General features: G+C 45.1%; 1 protein-coding gene across 1 annotated transcript in view; it reads right to left on the bottom strand.

Moving 5' to 3' along the window:
- The window catches only part of LOC133131309 (receptor-type tyrosine-protein phosphatase delta-like), a 391,331-nt gene that overhangs the window by 100,235 nt on the left and 264,798 nt on the right, over positions 1–26,298 (bottom strand). Inside the window, exons 8-9 of the mRNA XM_061246612.1 lie at positions 23,923–24,084; positions 1,285–1,430 (exon numbers count right to left, since the gene is read on the bottom strand). Of these exons, the coding sequence (XP_061102596.1) occupies positions 1,285–1,430; positions 23,923–24,007 (231 nt within the window). The 5' untranslated portion in view covers positions 24,008–24,084. The remainder of the gene's footprint in view (positions 1–1,284; positions 1,431–23,922; positions 24,085–26,298) is intronic.

The raw sequence follows: 26,298 nt of genomic DNA, 5'->3' as shown, positions 1-26,298 counted from the left end.
CTTGACCAGCAACTGGGAAGAGGCCTACAAAGCTATTCCTTAATAAAAGGCGAAATGTCAGAATGTCAGATGACGTTAGTCAGCCAGCCGGTCGCCCGGGGAACCATCAGAGTAAAATGCCCAGTGTTAATTCAACTCTTAGCAGAGCACATACGAGTCCCAAAGCGACCGTACAGCACGCACTCTAAGGGGTCGTGTCCACAGAAAGCGTTTTTTGAGCTGCCAGCGCCTTTCTGCCATTCATTTCTATGCTAAAGACGAGCTCCTCTTCCCAGCGTCGCGCCTAGCGTTTTAGCGCTCTCGGCGGCTAGCGTTTTTTGGCGGAGCGCTCTGGGCGCCTTGAGTTGAAAATAGTTAAACTTTCGGAGAGGAGCGGCGCTCATCAATGTCACTTTTTTCCGACCGACCAATCATAATCGAGGAAGAGGTGGGACCAACAAAGATCAACAGACATGGCGGAGGAGAGGCTGTTTCTCGCGGTGTCCGACAACCCGGTCAAATATGATCTTACCATAAAGGGCTATCACGACCAAAACATAAAGAACAAAGCCTGGAGAGAGCTCTGCTTCTTGTAGTTATGCTAGCTAGCTAACGTTAGCTAACCGTCAGAGATTAGCCAACTGTTCGTATGACCTTGTTAGCTTGCTGTTTACCTTGTAGTTATATAAAAAAAATATAAAAAGCAGAGACATCTCTCCAGGCTTTGTTCTTTATGTTTTGGTCGTGATAGCCCTTTATGGTAACTAGCTAGCTAAGTCAGGTAACTAACTATCTAACTGTCAGTTAGCATTATCTTAGCACCCACACACTTCTAGCCCTTCTCCTGACAGCGGGATCTTCATTGAGATCCGCCGCGAGAGCAATTGCGAGGATTTCGTTTCTGGTATTCATGTTTACCGTTATGTTGTTATTTCGGTTAGGCTATTTGTATTAATGACGGACACGACGACCGTAACCTAGCTCTGAGCTCTCAGCGCTTTTTGGAAGCGCTCTGGGAATTTTTTGATTTTGATGTCCAAGGCGCTCTGCCATGAAAAAAACACTTTCTGTGGACACGGCCCCTAAGACTTGACTTAGCACTGAACATCTGACGCGTGCGGGGTCCCGGATGTGAGCGTACGCTGGAATGGGAGGCCGAGCATGCAGGAGCGTGGCCGAGCGATGGCCGGAGCCCTCCGAGTGCATTACGGAGCGCAGGCAAAGCGGCGGGGGGCGAGCGGATCTCCGAGCCCTCCTCGGCATTCGAGTGTCGAGCATTTTACATCAGAACAATAGACCTAATACCTCAAAGCGCTGGTTGCTGACTTTCTTCCCCTTCTTGTTCCACACGATCTTGGGCCGCGGGTCGCCCGTCGCCTGGCAGATGAACGAGGCCACGCCTCCCTGCACGCCCGTCTGGTCGTTGGGAGTTCTCAGAAACTTTGGCGGCGCTGGAGAGACAAAGAGGAGACAAAGAGGGGATCCAGTAAGCTACTGAGCATACACTGTACATACACATAAAGGCGGTACAACATTGGATCAGGCGGTAAGAGCGGTCGTCTGGCAGTCGGAGGGTTGCCGGTTCGATCCCCTGCCCGGGCTGTGTCGAAGTGTCCCTGACCAAGACACCTAACCCCCAAATGCTCCTGACGAGCTGGTCGGCGCCTTGCATGGCAGCCAATCGCTGTTGGTGTGTGAGTGTGTGTATGAATGGGTGAACGAGAAGCATCAATTGTACAACGCTTGGGATAAAGATGCTATATAAATGCCAACCATTTACTATTTAAAGCCTTTTAATTTAATGTATTTAGTTATTTGGGACAATAGACATTAAGAGCATTTCTGTAAATGTCCCAGGGTTTGCCAGGGAGGCTAAACTTCCCACACAAACAGCGGGAGGACTATGCAAACTCCACACAGAGAGGATCCAGGAGGACTATGCAAACTCCACACAGAGAGGATCCAGGAGGACTATGCAAACTCCACACAGAGAGGATCCAGGCGGACTATGCAAACTCCACACAGAGAGGATCCAGGGGGACTATGTGTAACAGGTGAGAAATTGCCTGAGTCCGAGATGTGATTTGAACCCCGGCCTCTCACTTGTCCAAATTATTTGTTGAACGAACGCGTTACCAGTCAGCTAAAGACGAACTCGCCTCTAGCCAAGGGCAACAACGTTCTTTTGAATTTGAGGGTTACGTCATCGGGGAGTGTTGTCGAGGTAATCTGCTACCAGCCTTCGCTTTTCACTGCACCATCAATGCTTACTAGCGAACTAGCTGAGCTAACCATGTTACATATGCAAACTCCACACAGAGAGGATCCAGGGAGACTATGCAACAGCGCTAACCACCATGCCACTGTACTGCTTGTGCTCTATGTACTGTGTGTTTTGTGCCATCAGTAATAATAATGTGCCTACTGCAACACAATGGCTATATGTGAAAACATGGAAATGTCCGAAGAAATGCACTCAAAGCAACACAGCAGCCGGAGGTGTGCAAGTCTCACCGGCATATAAAATAACCCATTTTAGTCACTTGTATATCAGAATTCAATATTCACAGTAATTGTGCGTGTATGAGTGCATGCCCTTACTGTACTGTATGTCTACACTAGTACGTACACAACGGACAGTGGCCATTTCATCCAGCGCAGCACACCAGGTCTGCAGACGTGACTGATTTCAGAAGGACTTGCAAGCACCTGCTTCAAAGTCGACCTTTGGCTCAGAGGCAGCACTAATGCTGGCCACCGCGGATAACCCCCCCCCCCTGAAAGCACTGCTGCCTCAGCTAACAGCACAAAGGAAAAGACTGCCACTCCAGACCCATTAACCCCTGAACAGTTACACTCCCAGGCCTCCCAGCCAATGCCAGCTGACAGGTCCTCAAGGCATCCAAGGCATCCTGATTGGAAAAGAGGTCTTGCCTACTGGAGTGCTGCTATTGAAGGGCATGAAAAAGAAAAAGGGCAGGGAAGTCATGAGGGCAAGGTTAAAACTGAAGGAGAACAGTGCTTTCTTTGTCCGACGCCAGAACAGGAGAAATAACGCTATCTCACTCTCCTTGATAAAGCTCCAGTATAAAGCCTCTTCTGCCCTCCCTACAGTGGCTGTGTCGTTAGCTGTAGAAGCTACATGCTAATCCGGCCCATCCAGACATGACCTGCTTTGCACTTTGGCCTGCGCACACAGCATCTGTACTGCCTGTTTCTTCCTGAGAATGTCGCATAGATCAAAGCATTTCATTTTAAATACCTCTCTCCTGATTAAATATTAAAATATGATGACATTTACAGTATGACAGAGTGTGTGTACGTGTGCATGTACAATACCTCAATCGCTATTTTTTGTTTAAAAATGCTTTGTTGTCGGAAAATGATTTAAGAACAATGTACAAGCAGTTTGCCTCTGAATCTGAGATGGATTTAAACCATTGATCAATATGCTTTAAAGGATCAACTATATCAGGTGTGTTACCCCTGTATAACACACCATATTTTTATAACTAGCATTATTATTAGAATTTATAAATATGTATGCAGTGCAAATGTTGTTATCAATGACTTATGGAGGGGTTATATCGTGCTTAAAAAGGACCAAACATTTTATTATTTATTATTTATTGTTTACTTAAAATGTATTTGCTCATAATAGCCTAGTGGGTCTCTGGATCTATACCTGATACCTACACTGATGTGTACTTGGCAGAGGCACGGGTGATCCGTTGGTGGTGTGAGAAATTAGGATCATTAGTAGTGCACTGTCACAGACACCAGAGGATTACAGAGGAACACAAACAGGCACAGCTGCCCTCTGTGTCTCCAGACAGGCCCGCCCCGTGTGTGTACAGTTTTAGTGTAGAAACAGATTCATAAATAAATGCACAGTTTTTGTGTAGAAACAGATTCAGAAATAAATGCACATCACAACAGTAGCTGGCCGATCTTGTTTGTGTACAGTTTTAGTGTAGAAACAGATTCATAAATAAATGCACATCAGAACAGTAGCTGTCTGATCTCATGTGTGTACAGTTCTAGTGTACAAACAAATACGTAAATAAATCCAGTAGCTGGTCAATCGTTCTCTACTCCCTATAAAACATATGTTTTTTCACCTGTTCCCCGTCGGTCTACATGGGAAACATTTTTGATGAATTACTGATGTTTTTACAGCAACAGAACTGATGCTGTACACCGATCCCACACCATAATCACGAGAGACACCAAAGATTCAACGTCACAAAATCTCTGCTAATGGCATTCGGGTTATTGGAGAAAATCCCTACTTAAAAGCTTACCACAGACCAGACCAGAACGACAAGGGGAAAGAAATTGCTTTTGCTTAAAAAAAAAAAAAAAAACATTAAAAAAATAAATAAAACAATCTAAGCTTGGCCGGGGAGAAGTAGCGGGAAGCAGCCAAACGGGACGCAGAGCCGAGCATCCCCCTCCGACAGTTGGACACACACCGCTTTGTTAGGGCAGCTTAATCTACCTGAATTAATACAGGGACTCGCTCACCTAATCCCGTGTTAAGCCCCTGCCCACAAACAAATGAAAAAAGTGTAAAGCCAGAGCAAGCTGAGAGGCTAGTGACTCGCTCCGCTCTCCCGGGGACATTGTATAACCCCTGTCATATTCGCTAACTTTATGAAAGGAAGGTTACGCTCCAGAGGCCCCCGCCGTTCCCGTTTCAGTTTAACGCGGGCGGACACCGCATGAATAATAACTCGCTGGCTGAAAGGCTCGGGCCGGATCTGGCGACGTTCTCCGGTCCTTCACCGGACGGACCGCAAAACCGGGGACGGCGCCGTTTGGGAACGCGGTGCGCCGTTTCAAAACGCGACCTACTTCCACACCCACCCACACACGACCACTGCCCCCCTACTCTACCTTTACAATTTAGCTACAGTGCTTCCTGGAGGAGTGAAATCAAAAGAAATATCGAAAAAGTCTGCCTGTCAAAACAATTTTTTTTAAGCTAATTATGATAAATCTTTTCCCAAGGTCCAACTGCAGCCATAAGATCCTCGCAAGCTCTGAAGTTCAATTCAGTCATTACCGCAAAGCACCATGTACATCATATGGTTGGACTGGCATCAGGTTTGTGCTACTGTCAGTGAATGTATAGCAGTCGTAAGTGAAATGTTTGGGACGGTACTGAGAATTAGTAGTGGTTAAGGTAAATGACTGGGACCCGAAAGGTTGGCGGTTCTAATCCCGGTGTAGCCACAATAAGATCTGCACAGCCGTTGGGTCCTTGAGCAAGGCCCTTAACCCTGCATTGCTCCAGGGGAGGATTGTCTCCTGCTTAGTCAAATCAACTGTACGTTGCCCCGGATAAGAGTGTCTGGCAAATGCCATTAATGTAATGTAATGGCATCATTTGAATGGAATATGCAGCCTATTAGCATGGAACAAATACATAGCACTCTCACAGAAAAAAGATACAAATTGAGCTGCTACAAATCGATTAGTAAATAATGTTTACTTGAACTATTTTTTGGAACCACTGGCAGTTCAAGGACTAGTTACTGTAGATCACTTTCCAGAATTAAACACTCAACACCATACGCACTGATCCATCTCTGAATAAGCAAAGCCAGCCCACGATTAATCCTAACATTTTGGTGACGGCCTGACACAATATTCAGGCAGACAAACGATAAAAACAACGAGATGAAAAGGAATGTGTGAAGAATTATCCTCGTGTGTCGCCTTTCACTCCCACATTATGCATCTTTAAACCTGGAAGAAGGCTGAGGCTGGGAGCCCCATCGCCGCACACACAACCCCCACGAGACAGCGAAAGTAACAGTCAATGTCTCCGTTTGACTGGATCTGCAGAATGCTGGGATCCTCCCTCATTTTCATAATATAGGCTAACTAATGCCAGGCAGCTGAGGAAGATGGGAGATTCTCCAGAATATAGCAGAGGCGGGAAACGAGAGCAGGGTTTAGAGCAGTGCATGTCACTCAGAATAAGACAAACCAAACTGAAACACGCGGACGATATAAAGTACAGTGCAGAAAGTCCTGGGAGTGAAGTATAGCATCCTGATAACAGGTAGGCAGGGGCTTGGTGCTACTGACTGTGGACTTACATTCAGGTCTTTTAAATAATTGATGTCTTGCAAACCATGGATCTTTCAAATCATTGAGATCTTTCAAATCATGTATCTTTCTAATCATGGAGGTCTTTTAAATCATGTATCTTTCAAATCATGGATATTTCAAATCATTGAGGTCTTGAAATAATGGACCCTTCAAACCAGTCAGGTCTTTTTATTATTATGGATCACTGAAATAATTGAGGTCTTTGAAACAATTAACATCTCTTGAGTTTTCCACCTTGGTCTGCAACCCTAAGCCCCAAGCAAAACCTGGTTTCTCTCGTCACTGAGTGGAAACTGTCTAAACACAGAGGCAATTCTCTCCGTTGATGCGTGCGTTTGTGATACACCTCCCCCCCAACAAAAGCCAAAAGAAAGTTGGTAATCAAAGTCAAATCAGTACAATTAGAAAGTCCCCATTAGCCCCCCCCCTCCAACGCTCCCATCCCCCTCACCAGCAATTAATAACGCATAAATTCCCCCTTTGGAGAAGTAGTTAATAGGTCAAAGCAGAGCGCAAACAATCCTTATGTGTGAGCGGAGAGTGAGCGATCCTTATGTGTGAGCGGAGAGAGAGCGATCCTTATGTGTGAGCGGAGAGTGAACATCCTTATGTGTGAGCGGAGAGTGAATGATCCTCCTTGTGTGAGCGGAGAGAGAGCGATCCTTATGTGTGAGCGGAGAGTGAACAATCCTTATGTGTGAGCGGAGAGTGAACAATCCTTATGTGTGAGCGGAGAGTGAGCAATCCTTATGTGTGAGCGGAGAGTGAACAATCCGTATGTGTGAGCGGAGAGTGAACAATCCTTATGTGTGAGTGGAGGGTTAACAATCCTTATGTGTGAGCGGAGAGTGAGCGATCCTTATGTGTGAGCGGAGAGTGAACATCCTTATGTGTGAGCGGAGAGTGAATGATCCTCCTTGTGTGAGCGGAGAGTGAACGATCCTTATGTGTGAGCGGAGAGTGAGCAATCCTTATGTGCGAGTGGGGAGTGAATGATCCTCCTGTGTGAGCGGAGAGTGAACAATCCTTATGTGTGAGCGGAGAGTGAATGATCCTCCTGTGTGAGCGGAGGGTTAACAATCCTTATGTGTGAGCGGAGAGTGAACATCCTTATGTGTGAGCGGAGAGTGAACATCCTTATGTGTGAGCGGAGAGTGAACATCCTTATGTGTGAGCGGAGAGTGAACAATCCTTATGTGTGAGCGGAGAGTGAATGATCCTCCTGTGTGAGCGGAGGGTTAACAATCCTTATGTGTGAGCGGAGAGTGAACATCCTTATGTGTGAGCGGAGAGTGAACATCCTTATGTGTGAGCGGAGAGTGAACATCCTTATGTGTGAGCGGAGAGTGAACATCCTTATGTGTGAGCGGAGAGTGAATGATCCTCCTTGTGTGAGCGGAGAGTGAACAATCCTTATGTGTGAGCGGAGAGTGAACATCCTTATGTGTGAGCGGAGAGTGAGCAATCCGTATGTGTGAGCAGAGAGTGAGCAATCCTTATGTGTGAGCGGAGAGTGAGCAATCCGTATGTGTGAGCGGGGAGTGAATGATCCTTATGTGTGAGTTCAGTGAAAGCTTCTCAGCAAAAGTCAGGCCGGATTACTCATGCTTGAACACACAGCTATGCAGGCCCCATGATTCCAGCTTTTCAGACCTGATACAAAACAATGACCTTCTTTTAAAAATAAATAGATAAATACATGTAATTCCTACACAGCTCACCAGATATGGATGTCAAATTAAAGCCCTCAAATTAAATGTAAAGTCACAGTCTGCCCTTCAACCTCATACTCATCGTTTTACTTCAAATTTAATGTGCTGGAGTGCAGAGGTAATTCAACACAAACTGTCCCAATACTTACAGACTGCACTGTGTGTGAATCCTCCAACTGGGGATTTTTATCTCAATTGTTCACCCACTGTCTGATAGCTATATTGAAAAAACATCAGTTATATAGGGAAAACATCAAAGGGCACCTCCCACAAGGATAAACACATAGCAAAATACATAAATTCATTTCATCAGGAAATTGAGAGGGGTTCACCATGGATCTGATGTGAAGTAGGGGATGTCAATGCTGGTGTTGCATTCATACTATTCTAGGATGATTATTCAATATTTTGAGCCAGAAGAGACCTACATGTCATAATGACAATTAAAATCCTCGTTTCAGTCGAGTCTATTTTATACTTTAATTGTACCGATGGAAAGAACGTGGTGAGCGAGATGGCGGAACTGAAAGATTCCGGATTTGTACAATAGCACTTTTTGATTGACAGGAGCCGACACAATGCTGTGGTTGGCCGACCGGCATTTAAACTTTCCCAAACTGTTGAAAGGGAAGAATAAAGATAAGTAAACTTTAATTGTGCAGTCAGTTCCCCTCAATAGCATCCAAATTATATTTGCTGAAGTTAATTATCTGATAGGATACATAACGTCTCCTGCCGCACAAAAACACACTGTTTTTATACAGTAGTCATCCAGCAAGCCCGAAAACATTCCATTCAACCACATTATCACCACAACACAGCGAAGCAGTCTGTATATAATTGCTGTTTTCTCGGCTTTAATATGTTTCCTTCATAAAAATCCGCTGTATGTGGATTTCAAATTTAAACACTGGAATTATAAAAGTAAATGTTACAAATGAATGTTCTTTTAAACACCCTTTCAATAGAGCAGGACTTCCTGCAAAATCCAGTATTCCTAGATTTATGCAAAACCACAAAGTCATCATAAACAAGAATGATCTTTAATGTCCTATGAAGCCAGATTAATCTGAGCATTCCAACCAATCCTCTAGATGAGCATGCATTTCCGTCCATAAATACAAATGAACATTAAATGCTAGTAAAATAAATGACAGCTTTCAGGAATTTTACTGCTAATCTTCTGTGATGGTAAACATTCACAAATCACAAATCTGTACAATTTATAATAATTACAGCCCAGCATTTAGATTGACGGACAGTATAATGCTTTCATGTTAAACTGGCTGGAATCCTTCAGTGGCTACGAGATGTCATCACTCCAGATGATTTCCAGAACGTATGTTCCTCAGCTCTTTCTCATGTTCTCAGGATGAATTGGCTATCATCATTTCAACACCTGTAGAACAGGCCTGAGAAATAATTCCTTGTGATAAAACCATTTTTATGGCTTTGACAGTAACTGAAGTGGCTTGACTTATTAGACTTTGTTATCTACAGGAATGGACTGATTTAAGCATGTACACATTCTAAAGGACTTTTCTAGATTATAATCACAGTGGCAACAATGAAATGATAGACAATATTCATCTCCTTGTTCTTGTAACTCCAGGTAAATATTACAAACTAATTCTACAAAAAATAAATAAATATATCTGTACAGCAATGACTGCTCCAATTTTCTAATACCCTCAGCCTTTCAAACACAATGCATTGTCTCTAGTAATGGTTGACTGTATCTGTGATTAATACTCCACAAACAAAATACATCAAAGTGATTAATTACAGGCATTAGTGAGGAAATTATAAGAAGCAGCATTCTTAGTGGAACACATCTCCCTCTGATAAGTGCAATCCACATTCACACACGAATACAAGAGCAAACACAATACATGCTTGAGAAGCGATATCTCATCCTAATCTCTGAAAAATGGGGAGCAGATTCAATATAACCACAATGTGCAAGGCCTGAGCTAAATTGATATGTTTTGTACTAAGCAATATGAACTAAATACGAGGGCCATATTCTTTGACATCACTAGGACCTGATACTCAGCTCCCATAACTATATATATGTGTGTGTGCGTATGTGTGTGTGTGTGTGTGTGTGAATTCAAGTGTGTGTGTGTGTGATTATGTCCTTCCGGGGACATTCAAACAAATAAATAAACAAATAAATGAGACAACTAAACAAATGCAAGACCCCACAATGTATTTGTACCCTCCTACAGCACAGTGTCCCCATCACTGTACTGGGGCAGTGGGGATAATTTGAGAGTAGATCGCCCACTACTGGCCCCACCAACACCACTTCCTGCAGCAACTTAGTCTTTCTTGGGAGGTCTCCCATCCAAGTACTAACCAAGCCCACACCTGCTTAGCTTCAGCCATGTGGCAGGAGCAGAATTCAAGCTAAATCAAATTCAGTACATGTGCTGTGATTTTCACTTCTTACTTTCCATCCTTTGCATGTAGGTTAAGAAGATTTCCAAGTCGACAATAGTTTATTTCAAGAGAGAGATTTAAGTAAACCCTAGAGCTAGATTTAGCAGAAATCCTGAAAGCCTGATTTGAAAGAAACAGCAAAAGAAATACAACAAAGACAGAGAAAGTATGACCTTGATGAAAAAGAGTCACATTTAATGAAATGCCACAAGCTAGATTAGAGCTCTTGGAAATATCTTCACCTATTCTGCAACAGCAGAAAATGTTAAATGCTTGAGTGTCAATTCAAGGCTGTTGTATTATTTGTAGGTTCAAGAAAATAATATGAAAAGTAACCTCAATGGCAATAGTACTCAACCATTAAAAGTTAACAATTAAAAGCAACACAGAGATTCTAACAACATGCATGAAGAAGTTGCACCTTGCATTTACTTGTAAGTCAAAGTAGGTGATTTTTTTAATTAAATACATGGCAAATTCTTTTTATGAATCCCATGGATTAAATTTTTGGAGCAGCCTTGATTGTTGTCTCGATCGTTGTCTCAAAGTAACAGCAGTATCCTCTGAAGGTTGCAGAATCTTCATCTACACATATGCTGTTAACCCTTTAAAGAGTAGGTGCTTTGGGATGTTACAAATTGAAATCGTTCTAGAACTCTAGAATTGTTACCATTACGTATTGTATATAATGCAATGTAATGTACCATTACTGATTGTTACATCAGCATTAGAACAGATAAATAATGAAAGAGCATTCTAATCACACACCTGTGATCTCACACTTAAATGGTTAAGAGCATACCTCCTTGTTGAAGAGCATGTTTTATAAAAGGTTAATTAATGTTGGCTTACCTCAACACTCCATTTTCCTTCTTTGACCTGTGTCTCATTATAATGTGACATGCCCTGCTAAAAACCCATTGGCCGAGCCTTTCTAGAGATTTCCGATTAGCTTGTTCTGATTAAAGACTTTATGTACTCAGTGCAGAACAGACTGAGAATATACAGGGGCAATACCCTATACAATCACTCCCCGATACGCAGGAGATGAGGCCTAAGAGACGCTCCTCAATGTTTGGCAGCTATTTATAGACTTTCAGAACAAAGCATGTACCATCCAACACTTCCCTCCGACAGAGAGGAGATCTCATTAATCATTCATGGTCCACGATGGCAGTGGCACCATTCATAATGCACTTTTCTGAAAAAGCGAGTTATTGCATCCTGAAGACAATCTTTCCAAACACCCTTCTGGACCCAATCATTGAGAGGAAGGTGAGGGGGGGGGTGTAGGTTCTGTGGAATTGGCTTCGATTTCACACCCATCCTCTTTTTAGCCTTTAGTTTCCCGTCCCAAACCGGCTCCATTCATCACTGTAGATCTGCAGCCGTTTCCCTCCTTCCCCCTGGCAGCCAGTAATGACCCCGTGCCACTGTGGGCAGATTGCATTCCGGCCTGTCGGGACATTTGTCATCTTCTGTCCAGCTTTTCTTCACACTTCCCAGATGCAGGAGCCCGCCATTAGTGTAGGCTGCACAGGGAACCAATGGGAGCACGGCTGACCAATGACAGCACTGCGGACCAATGGGAGCACTGCTGACCAAGGGTTGCACTACTGACCAATAACAGCACTATTAAACACTGGGAGCACTACTGACCAATGGCAGAACTACTGACCAATAACAGCACTATTAAACAGTGGCAGAACTACTGACCAATGGCAGAACTACTGACCAAGAGGAGCACCACTGACCAATGGCAGCACTACTGATCAAGGGGAGCACTACTGACCAATGGAAGCACTACTGACCAATGGGAGCACTACTGACCAATGGAAGCACTACTGACCAATGGGAGCACTACTGACCAATGACAGCACTACTGACCAATGACAGCACTACTGACTAATGGCAGCACTACAGACCAATGGAAGCACTACTGACCAATGGGAGCACTACTGACCAATGGGAGCACTACTGACCAATGGAAGCACTACTGACCAATGGGAGCACTACTGACCAATGACAGCACTACTGACCAATGACAGCACTACTGACCAATGACAGCACTACTGACTAATGGCAGCACTACAGACCAATGGAAGCACTATTAAACACTGGGAGCACTACAGAGAGGACCACTCACCAATGGGAGCACTTCAGACAGAACAGCCGAACCAAAGCCAATGACCTGAAGGACAGAATCAGCAAAGTGTGACGCTGCAACCCACAGGCCAAAACACAGATGGCCCGGAGGAATGTGCAACACATTCCGGCACCTTCTGCCAACACGCTCAGAGTGTGACATGGCAATAAAATCCCCCCTCCCCCCACCCACTTCCCCCACCCCGTTTCCTCCTGTCAAACCGACAAATATTTTGGCTTTCCCGCAGCCCCCCCCCCCCCCCCCCCGGGCACGCTTCAGACCCCAGCATGGGGTGCGAGTCCAGCCAGCAGACACAGCTGTCCCCTGGAGTGGCACCAGCATGGTGCCAGCGCCTCTAAAAGACAGAGCTCTGCAGCCGTGGAGGCCATGTGAGCGGCCATCCGTAGCAGATTTGACGATCCTTTCACACAGAAAGCGTTTCTCTCGAAAACGTCACGTATCAGGGGCCGGTGTTGCTGCGTACCTGTTGTAGTTACCTCATAAAGCACGTAAACTACTGTCCGGATTTACAATCGCCGGAGAACGCCATCTCAGCCAATCAGCATCCAGGAGCAACGCAACCTCTTTTACAATTTTGGGAAGAATATATATCTTTACCGCTGCTGAAAAATAGGGACCTTGTAAATCAGTGCTGTACATAATTAATGTGTTAAAATGGAATAGGACGTATATGAAACGGCAGGGTGGATTCTGAAAGCCAGTGAGTTTCTTTCACAGCTCAGATGAATATTATTTCTCAGAGCCAATCCCAATGGCAGGCTTCCTCCCCGTGATTGTCTCTTCACACGAGTGACAAATGAACGCTGAGCCAATCTGCCACCCAATGCAGATACGGCGGACAATCAGCGGGAATGAATTTGTTATTTTCTCGGAAAATGAAGCATTCAACGTGGACAGCCCGGCCAATTTGAGACCGTTTTCAGACTAATCTGCTTCACATTCTGTTTTCCAACCCTAAATTGTGCTCCATATTCCCTTTTCTTACCGCCTAAGTCAATCAGGAGACACACGCTGCTCGCTCAGTCACGGTGAGTATGCCGAAAGGAAAATGTTCTCTTTGTGAGGGGAGACCCAGATGATCTGAATGAGTACATTTTAAACATGTAATATTAACAGAAAGTCAAAGTATTCCACAGAATGGGGGATAAGGGGGATTTGCTTACGGGGGGTGGGGGATACACCAACGCCTACACTTGCACCTCTGAGATCAGCGGTTTCTGGGATACTCAAACCTCCCCGTCTGGCACCAACAATCATTCCACGGTCAAAGTCACTTAGATCCAATATCTTCCCTATGCCAACTTCTGGTCTGAAAAACAGCTGAACCTCTTGACCACGTCTGTATGCGTTTATGCATTTAGTTGCAGCCACGCGATTGGCTGATTAAACATTTGCATTAATAAGCTGGTGTACAGGTCTACCGAATAAAGAGTGTACACTTAAGAGACAGGGAAAAGAAAACCGAGAGGAAGACAAGGCCTCTCCGTTCGGGCTACAGTGTGTATGACGGCTTGTCACAGACAGATCTGCTCGCGGGTCAGTGACTGGGTCTGTTCGGTCTCCTTCACGGCACTTCAGGCCTTGTCTTTGTAGACGTTTCTCATCCACGAATGGACATTAAAATAATGAAAATAAAAGCCTGTGTGGTTCCCTCCGCACGCCGCCGGGTGTCTGCTATTGTAGACCGGCCGGCAGTCTGTGGTTTTGTTGTTTAAACGGAGCGCAGATCTGCAAGGAGATGGTGCAGTGCCAGATCCTCTTAACAGTGCTTCACTGTGATAGTGAGAGAGAGAGAGCGTATGAGTGTGCGCTTTTGTGCTTCGCTTATTTATTTACCTTTATTTAGCCAAGTAGGTCAACTGACAGCCTGATTCTCATTCGTAGGGATGGTCTGCATGCGGGCAGGGAATGCACGGGAGTGTACAGCCGATTGTACAGCCAGAGGCAGGGTATGGCAGGGTGACCAGAGGTAGCGAGCCAGGTCGTGTGAATCTGACCTTGGCACTGGAGGTAACACCCCTAGACTTTCAAAAAGGGCCATGCAACCTTTAACCCTTTGAAGATTAGTTGTTTTTTTTGTTGTTGTTGTTATTGTTGTTGTTGTTGTGTTCTAGAATGCTATCAAGTTCCAGTAGAAATTATTACAGCAGCATTAGAATGTATAGACCTTCTAAGCACATACGTGTGATCTCACACCGTAAAGGGTTAATGACCAAAGTGAGCTTGGATCTAACCCAAGGATTGGCACCTCCTGCAGCACAGTATCCCCACTGCAGCGGCTGGATATGAGCCGGGTACTGAGTGGTATGGCTGCACGTATACAACAGAAGAGTGAGCTGGCATGCCGATACTATTGTTTTACCTCGGGCATTGGACATTCACTGAGCCTAACGCTCACACAGAAACCCTTCCTTCCTGCACCTCTGCTTCTCTTCTCCACAGTAAGTGAGATACAGTAAGTGCATGCAGAAAGGTTTCAGCAATGAAAGGCTTAATGATGAGTCATTAAGATCACATGCAATAGTAGATGTTAATACATAACTTACTCAGAAGTAGTAAATACATTAATCTGTGACATACAGCGTGGTATTTTTACCATCTTGTCTTCCACCCCGGGCTGTAATCTCAGTGGCTGTGTTTTTTGGCCAGTAGATTTCTCATTACCTCTCTATTACCATTTAGCCTAGCTTTAATTACTGAGACCATGCTGGCTCATGGCACCCCCCTTCTGAGTTCCTCTCAAGATTTCTCCCCACCAGGGAGTTGTTGTTGTTTTTTTTTTCTCATCTCACCACTGTTTAAACACCCCCCCCCCCTCTCTTATCACTGGGGAGTTTTTTCATCTCCTAACACTATTTTTACATACGATCAATTTATACAGCTGGGTGAGTACTGTCACAGTTTTACTACTTTGCTGAGGGGGAGTACAGCAGCACCCCAGCTGGGAGTCTAACTCACAGCCTTGGAAGATCCTTCCCATCATGCCCCTGGTCAAACTGTACATCACTTTCAAGACTTGCCTTTCAAAATATGTGCTGAGCTTTGCGATCAGTGAACACAGAAGAGCCATTTCCCACTGAAGAGTACAAAGGCTACAACATCTTCCCTCATTTCATTGGTTACTGAACATTTCCCCTGAATTTCACTGCTTGTGAATTATCCACTACAGGCATAAGGCAGAAAATAACGCTTGTATTCATTTGAAAGTTAGAGCTAGGAAAACCGGTTGTGTCATATTTAATTCAGGTCAGTGTCAAAGTTTTTCATCTGGTTTGAGATTGCTTAGTATTCCCTCTAGGTTTGATAGCTGATCTGATTTCCCCCTGAAGCTGGATATCACATTGAGCTTTCTCTCTTGGATTAGCGATACAAATAAAGCATCTACGACTACATACCACGAAGAGAGGTTTCTTCCCCCGGAGTGTGTAAATAAGAGCTAGACCCTCCCTTCAGCTTGGAATTCTAATGTCATCCCAAAGGAAAGAGAGACGAAATATATTCATTCCTCTCTTTTTTTTCTCTTCATGGTGAGCCTGATCAAACTCAAGGGTTTTAGAAACAGGTGAGCGACAGGTCTGGCAGGTTATAGCCTCAAAGCGAGCGCTTTGCGGAGATGAAGTTACTCCATTACTCTCTCGCCGTACGGTACCCAAGGCCTCGTCACACTGTAATTTAACCCACCGCCCTCAGCACGGAGAAGAGCCACCGTTCTCCATCGTGCCTCTCCCCGAAAACACCCAGGCTACACAGCGGGGTCCCACACATCCAAACACGTGGGGACTGTCCGCCTGGACATCTCTGCCTGGCCATGCGGAGATGGGGGCATTCGGTGGGAGATAAAATGACGGTTTCAATAGCGTCACTGCACCCTCAGCCCTCAGATTCATTAAGTCCGCTCTGCTTCTTATCTGCAGGAGTTTCCAGCTGGTATCTCACGCTGCTTCTCAGACGGTGCAGAATGTCCATTTCCACAGGCCTGTTGCTAGTTATGCCACGTGATGGACCTTCCGGGAGATGTATCAAATTGAAATGTTCTGGCCTCAATTGAGAGGCAGACAGAACAGTCAATATTGAGAGTACAGAGCTTAATATGTGGGGTGAGTCTAAAGAATGTGCGATACCATCCACTATTTTTACAAACAGCTCTCCTCTTCCATAAATAAAATGATAAAATGCGTAACTGCCTTTGATCAGAATAGTTGAGGGCTGCCTATTCACTTGGCACCTGAATAGAGAGGACGTCTTTTGATAAATGGATGGGGGGGGGGATTAAAACACCCAAATACTGAGGTGACTGACAGTACCGGAACACTGCCAATGAATTCCTCTTAATTAGTCTAGTGAGGGCGATTCAGTCCATAGCTGTGGGAAACTCAGTCTATAACTGAGGAAGATTCACACCATAACTGCAAGTGATTCAGTCCATAACTGTGGGGGATTCAATCCAAAACTGTGGGTGATTCAGTCCATAACTGTTGATGATTCAGTCCATAACTGTTGATGATTCAGTCCATAACTGTAGTATATTAAGTTCATAACTGCGGGAGATTCAGTCCATAACTATGGGGCATTCAATCCATAACTGTGGGCGATTCAGTTCATAATTGTGGGAGACGGGAGATGACCCAAATTCTGCTGGCCACACTGCCCCCTATGGGGCAGGAGGGAGGTAATGAGACCCGTCTGCTCTAAAACAGGAAATGCTGCACTGTCCAATGGAGAGACAAACGGCCTGGAACTGAAGACCTGAGCTATGAGCAGCACAGGACAAAGCCTCGGGTCATCTGGCCTGAGGGCGACGGCACACACTGAGACAAGCGCTGCCCCTTTCATCATTCATTTCATTTTCATTTCATCACCGGGCGGCCTGTAGCGTAGTGCTTAAGGTGAATGTCTGGGACACGCAAGGTCGGTGGTTCGATCCCCGGTGTAGCCACAATAAGATCCGCACAGCCGTTGGGCCCTTGAGCAAGAACCCTTAACCCTGCATTAGCTCCAGGGGAGGATTGTCTCCTGCTTAGTCTAATCAACTGTACGTCGCTCTGGATAAGAGCGTCTGCTCTTCCAATAATGTAATGTAATCATTCACCTCTGCCCTGGAAGCAAACTCGCACCCGGTGAAAATAGGGAAATGTAGCGCATATAGAGTGGTAAAACTGCATGTCCATGATTTTATGGCTTAAATATTTATAGTACAGTATAATGGATAGGGAACCGGGCTTGCAATCCACAGGTTGCCGGCTCAATTCCATGGTAGGATACTGTAGCTGTGCCCTTCAGCCAGGTACTTAACCTGAATTGCCTCAGTATATATCCAGCTGTGTAAAACTATACTATGTAAAAAGCTGCTGTGTAAGTCACTCTGGAGAGGAGTCTGCTAAAAGACTGGAATGTAATTCAACATCGCGTCATAAGAGTTTAAAACGCTGACCTTTGCTAACTGTGTGTTTATTCTGCTTAGAGCTCAGCCAGAACACTATTAAAACACTCAACATCCACCATTACTTCCAGTGACCTTTCTTTTCTCTGACTGCTTGTTGTCTGCGTCGTAAACAGTGTAGAAAGGAAACAAATCTCAAACGCATTTCCTCACATATCCTGCAACAACATTTTCTCTGGTTTACCTCTGAAATTGCATCTGTGAATATCAACCTTTTAGAGAAACCCACTTAAGAACTAAATTACCTTTTTTGTCTTATTAGGAAAACCAGGAGAAAATGTGGATTTTCTTTTTATCTTTGCATTCATTTTTGCAATAATAATCTATGTTTTGCAATTGTGCTTAGGAGTCCCCCAATTTTTGTATTTTATATTATATGGTGATTTGTAATACATTTTGTATTTTGAATTGTCTTATTTGTCACTGTTTTTTTTTGTCTGTTCTTGCCTCATTTTGTCTGTTTTTTTATGTTCATGTTTAGTATTTGTTAAACCCCCCCCCAAAAAAATGCTGGAAACTGCTGTGTACTGCTGGACACAATGCTAATCTGGGTTAAACCACTCCAGCTGGTCTACCAGGTCTGACTAGGTAACTACACCACAGCAGCTGGTTCCACAAGGCTGGGATTGAAACCAGTTTAAGGTTTCAAGAATAGAGCATATTTTTCATCCATTTTGTAAAAGTTTTATTTACTTCTGGACATTCTAAAATAACTGTCTAAAAGTTCCCTAGTATAACACCCATATAACAGCCCCAGGGTTCAAGATGCTTCTGTTTACCACCTTAGTCACAGCAATTTAAGCACTACTGACATTTTGATGTCATTGAGATTTAAACAGACTATAACTTTAACAACATGAGGTAAAGTTTCTATGACCACTATACTACAGGGCTATGTAAAGACTATGTCCAGCGTGCTTTAACAGAGCAGGTGAGTTCTTCACCAGATCAAACATACGGCTCTAATCAGCTGTCTAGGCCGGTATGGAAGTTCAAATAAAAAACACACCTGATGGTTAAAATGGCCACCATTGAGCCAAACTCCCTCCCACACAGGATGACATCACAGTTCCCCTGAAGAGACTGCTCTTCTGCAGTAAGTCCTCACAGATCATAGAAGAGTTTCAATATGTCAAGAGGCTTCTCGGTCACAGTTACCAATCATGAATGTGTGAGAGTTTCCAATTTTTTACTTTTCCGCACAATGACAATGACAAATACTTGACAATAAACTTGTGGAAAAGGCCACAATTCAGCCATTACAGCTGGGACACATTAATAACTGCCACTTAATGACATGAGTTTCTTTGAGTATTACTGTAGTGTCCTCCTTCAGTGCCTCCTTCAACTCCATTATAGGGCATAAAGGCTTATCAGAGGAAAACAAATTATGTCTACGTAAAAATAATAACTCAGACATCCTGACCCTTACAGTCATTTTTTACTTATCATGTTCTAGTTTAAAAGGACACAGGGAATCAAATAATTAGCCCTTTTCAAAACTCTACCCCAACTCGCACCCCGAGAACGTAACGTAATAAAAATAATAATATTCTAACTGACCAAACCTGACCCCAATCCAATTTATTACAGAACAGACAGCTTGTTGTTCAAAACGGGTTACATTAATTCAGGTACAGAGCATAGCCATTGCTTGTTTGCTTATCACAAAATGGAAAAGCCCATCGAAGATCGCAGCGATAATGTGATTAATTGCTTTTCCTTTGTCTTGCAGTGAGGCTGGTGAGCAGCAGTGCACTCTGGGAGAGGAGTCCTCTTTCTCTGGCAGCTTTACTGAAGAATGCCCCACACAGAATGAGCTACAACTGGTGCACCAGGAGCCGGGCAGCCCAGCGGAACCGTCATGAAAAAAATTAAAATAAAAGTGCGAAGAAAGGTTTGAAACGCAGGAGTAAATTAAACTTCAACCACTATATCCTACCAGGAGTTTTATGGGCTCACTGGACCCTAACGACAGTAGAATTTAGCTATATAACATTGTGCAGATGAACAGCACAGTGGCTTTTGGTTTCTCAGGAGCAGATTCTGGAAGGGGCGCTGCATTGCACCTCTGGGGACGTGCAAGTGACAATGGTGGCGGAACAACATCTGTTTAGCTACTCTAAAGGTGTCGTATATAACACGCACAGAAAATGATCTAACAGTAACAAAGCAAGCTGGGCCCAGGACACGGAAAATTACGGGAAATTCCCCGGTACGGGCAGAATTTTACATTCGTAGGAAAGCCTTTATTTTTTTGCCTCCTCGAGGGAGTATTGATTTTTTTAGAAGTTTCAAATGAATTTAACTTTGACAGGCAGATGGAAGCTGTGCTTTTTTTGGTGAGCGTTGGGAGGCGTAATTGACAAGTGGGCTCTGGTTTGATCAATGCCATTAAAGCAGCACAGCAGACAACACGCCCTGCTAAAGCAGCAGGCTTTACGGGTACCCTCTCTTCTCTCTCTCTCTCTCTCTCTCTCTCTCTCTCTCTCTCTCGCTCTCTCTCCCTCACTCTCTCTCACTGTCTTTCTCTCTTTGTCTGTTTCCCTCTCTCTGTCTCTCTCTGGCTCTCTCCCTCACTCTCTCTCTGTCTTTCTCTCTTTGTCTCTCTCCCTCTCTCTCTCTCTCTTTGTCTCTCTCCCTCTCTCTCTCTCTCTCTAGCTCACTCTCTCTCTCTGTCTTTCTCTCTTTGTCTCTCTCCCTCTCTCTGTCTCTCTCTCCCTCTCTCCCTCACTCTCTCTCTGTCTTTCTCTCTTTGTCTCTCTCCCTCTCTCTCTCTCTCTCTCTCTCTCTAGCTCACTCTCTCTCTCTGTCTTTCTCTCTTTGTCTCTCTCCCTCTCTCTGTGTCTCTCTGGCTCTCTCTCCTCTCTCTCCCTCACTCTCTCTCTGTCTTTCTCCCCCTCTCTCTCTCTCTCTCTCCCCCCCTCCCCTCTCCCTCTCCTCTCTCTCCCTCTCTCTCTCTCTCTCCCTCTCCTCCCTCCCTCCCTCTCTCCCTCTCCCTCCCTCCCTCTCTAGTCCCAGCGAGTCTGAATCGGGGCCACGCTGTGGGCCCAGGCCTCAGTGGCGGTATTTGAAAACACTTATTTGATTCAGAAGGCCATTAATCATTCCGACACCATACTATCACTCCACCTGGAAAAAATCAATTAAAATGCCATTAAGAGGAGCCGAATTAGTCAAACAGTGTCCGGGACAGGAGGCAAGTGGGTGATTTACAGGAGAGAATCAAGCAGGATTTAACTGGATTCTCCGGGATGAGCTTAAAAAGAAGAAAGAAAAGAAAGGAGTAAACCGTAACCTGTGTGTTGCTGAAGTGCGTTAGGACTGAGCATCTCAGCTAAGAGGAGAAGAAATGGACCTCAGTCGCAAAATCACGAAGAGAAAAGTGTCATTCGTAAAACCACTAAGAGAAAAGTGTCATTCGTAATATCACTAAGAGAACAGTGGGGGATGGCTAAGTTAATGCCATCAAAACATCTTCTAGAAGGTTACAGTATTGTGATGTGCATCACGTCGGAAAGAAAGACCACCTGTGACCTCTGACCTTTCAAAAATCACGACCTTACCGATCCCCTACTGAGGTCACAGACTCGAGAACAGCAATGAACACTGAGAAGCCCTGCCGATTTAAAGGGCAGCTAAGGTTGCTCAGTGACTGAAGTCAACTCACACTTCACGCAGGACACAGAACATAGGCATCGACCGGTGATATCACTTTCGGTGAGTTTTTCTGACGAGAAACAGCTTCCGAACGATGATTTGAAAATGCAGGGATCGTCCCACACTAGGGGCTGAGATCTGTTTTCCCAGCGACGCGGCGTAGGAGCCCTAATCCCGTTTGACGGAGCGATGTGTGGGCCGCAATCGTTCCGCACAGCAGGGGTGCTCCGTCAAAGGCCACAGATGAGAATCTGTTATTGGCCTTGAGCATGCCTTATTGACATTAACCTGATGCACTTATCTAGAGCCACTTGCACAGTGATTTACGCAGTATCCATTCATAAATCCAGATCTGTGCCAGAGCAATGAAAGGGTACACCAGTCCTGCCCTGTTCTACATGGGAACCGAACCCACAACCTTCAGGTTATAAGCCCAATTGCCTTAGCACAAAAGACACTAGACATCACAGTGTGTTTGGTTTATAAGGCAAACCAACAGCTAACTACCCCCTACCACCAAGATAAATAACCTGATTCAGACAGGGTTTATTCCTTACGTTTTACCTTGACTAATTTGTTGCGCTGGGATATAAAAATCCCCTGAAACATCCAGTTCACTTTATTTCCAGCTAGCTGAGAGATAGCGTGAGCAGGCACATCAGCGAAATCGATAAAATAGCAGCCTTTCCATTTGAAGAAAAGGAAAAAGAAAACAAAACACACGTTCTGATGAGGTATGGCGTTCTGCCCCCCCCCCCCCCCCGTGTTTTCCATCCGTGTGAAATATGTCTTCCAACGGAACAAAAACCCATTTGTGAAAAAAGAGAAAATGCTGGAAATATCACTGTTTGCCACGGTTTTTAGTCCAAGCCATCAATTTCCATCCTGGGTTCTCAGAGGTATGTCAGCTGGTGAATGGTCTCATATTCAGACTATTAAAGCTGAACAGGACATTTCTGTGCTGGAAAAGACTGTAATGAGGCTTTTCTCCAATCACCACCTGACCCCTCTCTGCTAGCAGGAAACACATTATATTCTAATGTAGTCACTGGCAAAAAGGCCTCTGTCAAGGCCACAATGGAAAACTACCGTCCGCAGACGCCACGACACACCACACGCTGCGACCATTCAGACAAAACACAATAACACTCGCGGTAGTCTCTTTACGAAACTAACGATTCATTACTATTTGTTCTTCACCATAAATACAGAATAAAGACTAATAATTAAAGAACAAGAACCAGGGCAGAGTAAGCCAGACCGTGCTATTCCAAAACTGCATATAAGTAGAGGAGTGTTTTATAGAACGTTCAGCTAGCATCAGTGTGAGAGCAATCTGTGTAGCAACCGGCAGAGGTCAAACAGAGTCGTCGGTCACACTACGTGTGGCTAAAGCCTGATCTAGGACAATCCAAACAGCACTTGAACCCCTGGTACCCTCTGAAGTGTTTACGTACACCACGTGTGGATAGGGCAAGAGAGAAGCAAGCAAAGACGACGGGCCATCTGTTTGACATCTGATATAACATGTCATGGTGCAATCGTGTTGCATCTGCACTGGCTGTGAGACGGATGAACCATCACAGCTGACTGTCATCACTTCTACTCCGACTCAGTTCTTCTGCGCACTCTGATGATGTACAGTACCAGTCAACAGTTTGGACACACCTCGCCCTTTTCTGCTTTTTCTGATTGATGACAGAGGAAGTAAGACATCAGACAATTCACACGTGAATTCACGTACCTCAGACCCTCGATGACTAAAAACCATTTAATCCACAAAGGTGTTCCATACTGTATCAGCAAAATTTGCAGCTGAATCAAGTCCCAACCCCCAATTCCCATAGACATCCAATTAAATGCAAAGTGGTTTTTGTATCGCTTGAGATATCCAGAGATATCTGTTGTTGATAGATTTCATGGCATACAAATATATGCAACCAAATACAAAACATGACTATTTGATTTGATTTTATGTTAATTTGCCTCAAACATGGAAATGTATAAAAAGTGGTGTAATTGCTAAATGGTAAAAATGTATAAATGTATAAAAATACTCTCTAATAAAAGCCGAGAATCTTCGTATTGACCACATGTGAACTGTTTGATGAAGTGGAGAAAATCTAACATTAATCAGAAAAATAACAAAAAAGGCTCCAAAATGTGTCCAAACTTTTGAATGGTACTGTACAACCTACGTCTGGATGTGTGAGGGTGGCAGAATTTGAACGGGTGTGGAAGGTGTATAAGGTGTAGAAGGTGTGGAAGGTGCGGAAGGTGTAGAAGGTGTGGAAGGTGTGGAAGGTGTAGAAGGTGTAGAAGGTGTGGAAGGTGTGGAAGGTGTGGAAGGTGCGGAAGGTGTAGAAGGTGTAGAAGGTGTAGTACGTGAGACTCACTCTCAGCAGCGCTGAGGCCCAGCAGGCCCAGGGTGAGCAGCAGCAGCCTGGCAAAGTGCATGATGGGAAGGCTTGGCACCAGCATCCTCCGGCAGGCTGAGCGTCACGGGCCACTTTGAGCAAATCTGGTCTGATCTCTCAGATACAGGGCACTCTCACTGCCTGGAGAGAGGGAGAGAGGGAGAGAGGGAGGGAGGGGGAGGGGGAGGGAGAGAGGGAGGGAGGGAGGGAGAGGGGGAGGGAGGGAGGGAGGGAGGGGGGAGAGAGAGGGGGAGAGGGAGAGAGAGGGGGAGAGGGGGAGAGGGGGAGGGGGAGAGGGGGGATAGGGGGACAGGGAGAGAGAGGGGGGGAGGGAGGGGGAGAGGGGGGAGGGAGAGAGAGGGGGAGGGGGAGAGGGACAGGGAGAGAGAGGGGGAGGGAGAGAGAGGGATGGGGAGGGAGGGGGAGAGAAGGAGAGAGAGAGGGAGAGAGGGGGAGGGAGGGGGGAGGGAGAGAGGGGAGGGAGAGGGGGGAGGGAGAGAAGGAGAGAGAGAGGGAGAGAGAGGGGGGAAGGAGTGAGGGGGAGAGAGGGAGAGATAGAGAGAGAGAAAGAGGGAGGGAGAGGGAGAGGGAGAGTGAGAGGGAGAGGGATGGGGAGAGAGAGGGAGAGAGATAGGCACAGCATGAAGCATGATAATCACCGTTCATTTTACTCTTTCAGTCATCATTTTCTCTTCTCTTTTAATTTTCTCTTGCTTCTATCTTCCGTGAATGGCAGAAGTGACTGGCAGTCTTCCAGAGTGGAAAAACTAAACACACAGGATGTGCAGTCTGGGAGATAAGCAGTCACTAACAAGACTTTTCCTGACATCTCAGAACCCGAAAATCACTGGCTTCTGCGCAGGTGGAAGCTCTGTAATTATATTATCAGTAAGCGTTTCTACAGCACTGAGCACAAATCCACTCCAGATTCCCTCCAGGTCACGCTTTGGCATAATCTGACTGCTAATTATCGTTTCCCAAATCACTTCCATTTTTCCAAAAAACACTCTAATGTTCTTACAGTATCACAGGCAAGCAACACACTGGAATTGTAGGCCTATGCGTTTGCTCGAAAACAGGGCTGTCTCATGAAAACATGAGCTGGTAACAGACCGCAGGAAACAAAAAACTGAATAATACAGCAGCACTTGGCCAGCAAATCTGTGCCAAGCATGCAGGGACCAGGGAAGGGATAGGATGTCAGCACCATTTCACTTTTCACTTTTCTCTCCACCAATCACAGAGTGTGTTGGTAACCACAAACAGAGCAAAATGGCTACAGGGGAAATGGATCCCGGAAGTATACTAGGGAGATAGGATCCATCAATCAATTGCTCCGTTTCTTCTCATCACACACTCAGTGATTGGTGTTTTTCCACCGATGAACCCAGTCAGCTGATTTCACTGATTAGTTCTCCCTCCTGGCTGAAGAATTGAGCTGCAGTAATGAGCAAATCCAGGTGATCGGAACACAATACTGGGGAGGATATTTTTCTGAACCTGGATTTTAATCTCATATACATTAGTATGCTGGAACTTACATGACAAGAAGCATTCGATAAAAAAATAAAATAATACTTTTGAAATATCTGGATATGTCTGACACCCTGCTCACAGAGGATCATGGGAAATAAAGAGGTTTAGATTAGCACCTTCTGTGACTGCCCCCGAACCAAACCCCCGCCCCATCGCCCACCATGCTGTCTGCAGCACCATCTGTGGAGCCCTGTTCCATCTCCTCTGACCCAAAACCCTCTCATAACCACGTATGGCAGGACTACCGGATCACATCTGCGCCCGTCAAACTGGGCTGAACACAGACGGACGGGCCGCAGAGCGGGGCCATCCAGCGCTGCTTCTGAAACGAATAAACCACTAAAGCCCTGTACTAACTGCTCACAGACATACACACACACACACACACACTCACACACACACACACACACACACACACACACACACATACACACACACACACACACACACACACACACACTCACTCACTTACACACACACACATTTACCCACACACACACACACATTCACCCACACACACACACACACACACACACATTCGCCCACACATTCACACACACACACACACACACACACACACACACTCACACACTCACACACTCACACACACACACACTCACACACACACACACACTCACACACACACACACACACTCACACACTCACACACACACACACACACACTCACACACACACACACACACACACACATTCACCCACACACACACACACACACACACACATTCACCCACACACATTCGCCCACACATTCACACACACACACACACACACACACACACACACACACATTCATTCATA

Source organism: Conger conger, chromosome 6 (genome assembly GCF_963514075.1).
Source record: "Conger conger chromosome 6, fConCon1.1, whole genome shotgun sequence".
Lineage (NCBI taxonomy): Eukaryota > Metazoa > Chordata > Actinopteri > Anguilliformes > Congridae > Conger > Conger conger.
The sequence above is the reverse complement of the archived record's forward strand: the minus strand, read 5'-3'. Positions and strand labels throughout refer to the sequence as shown.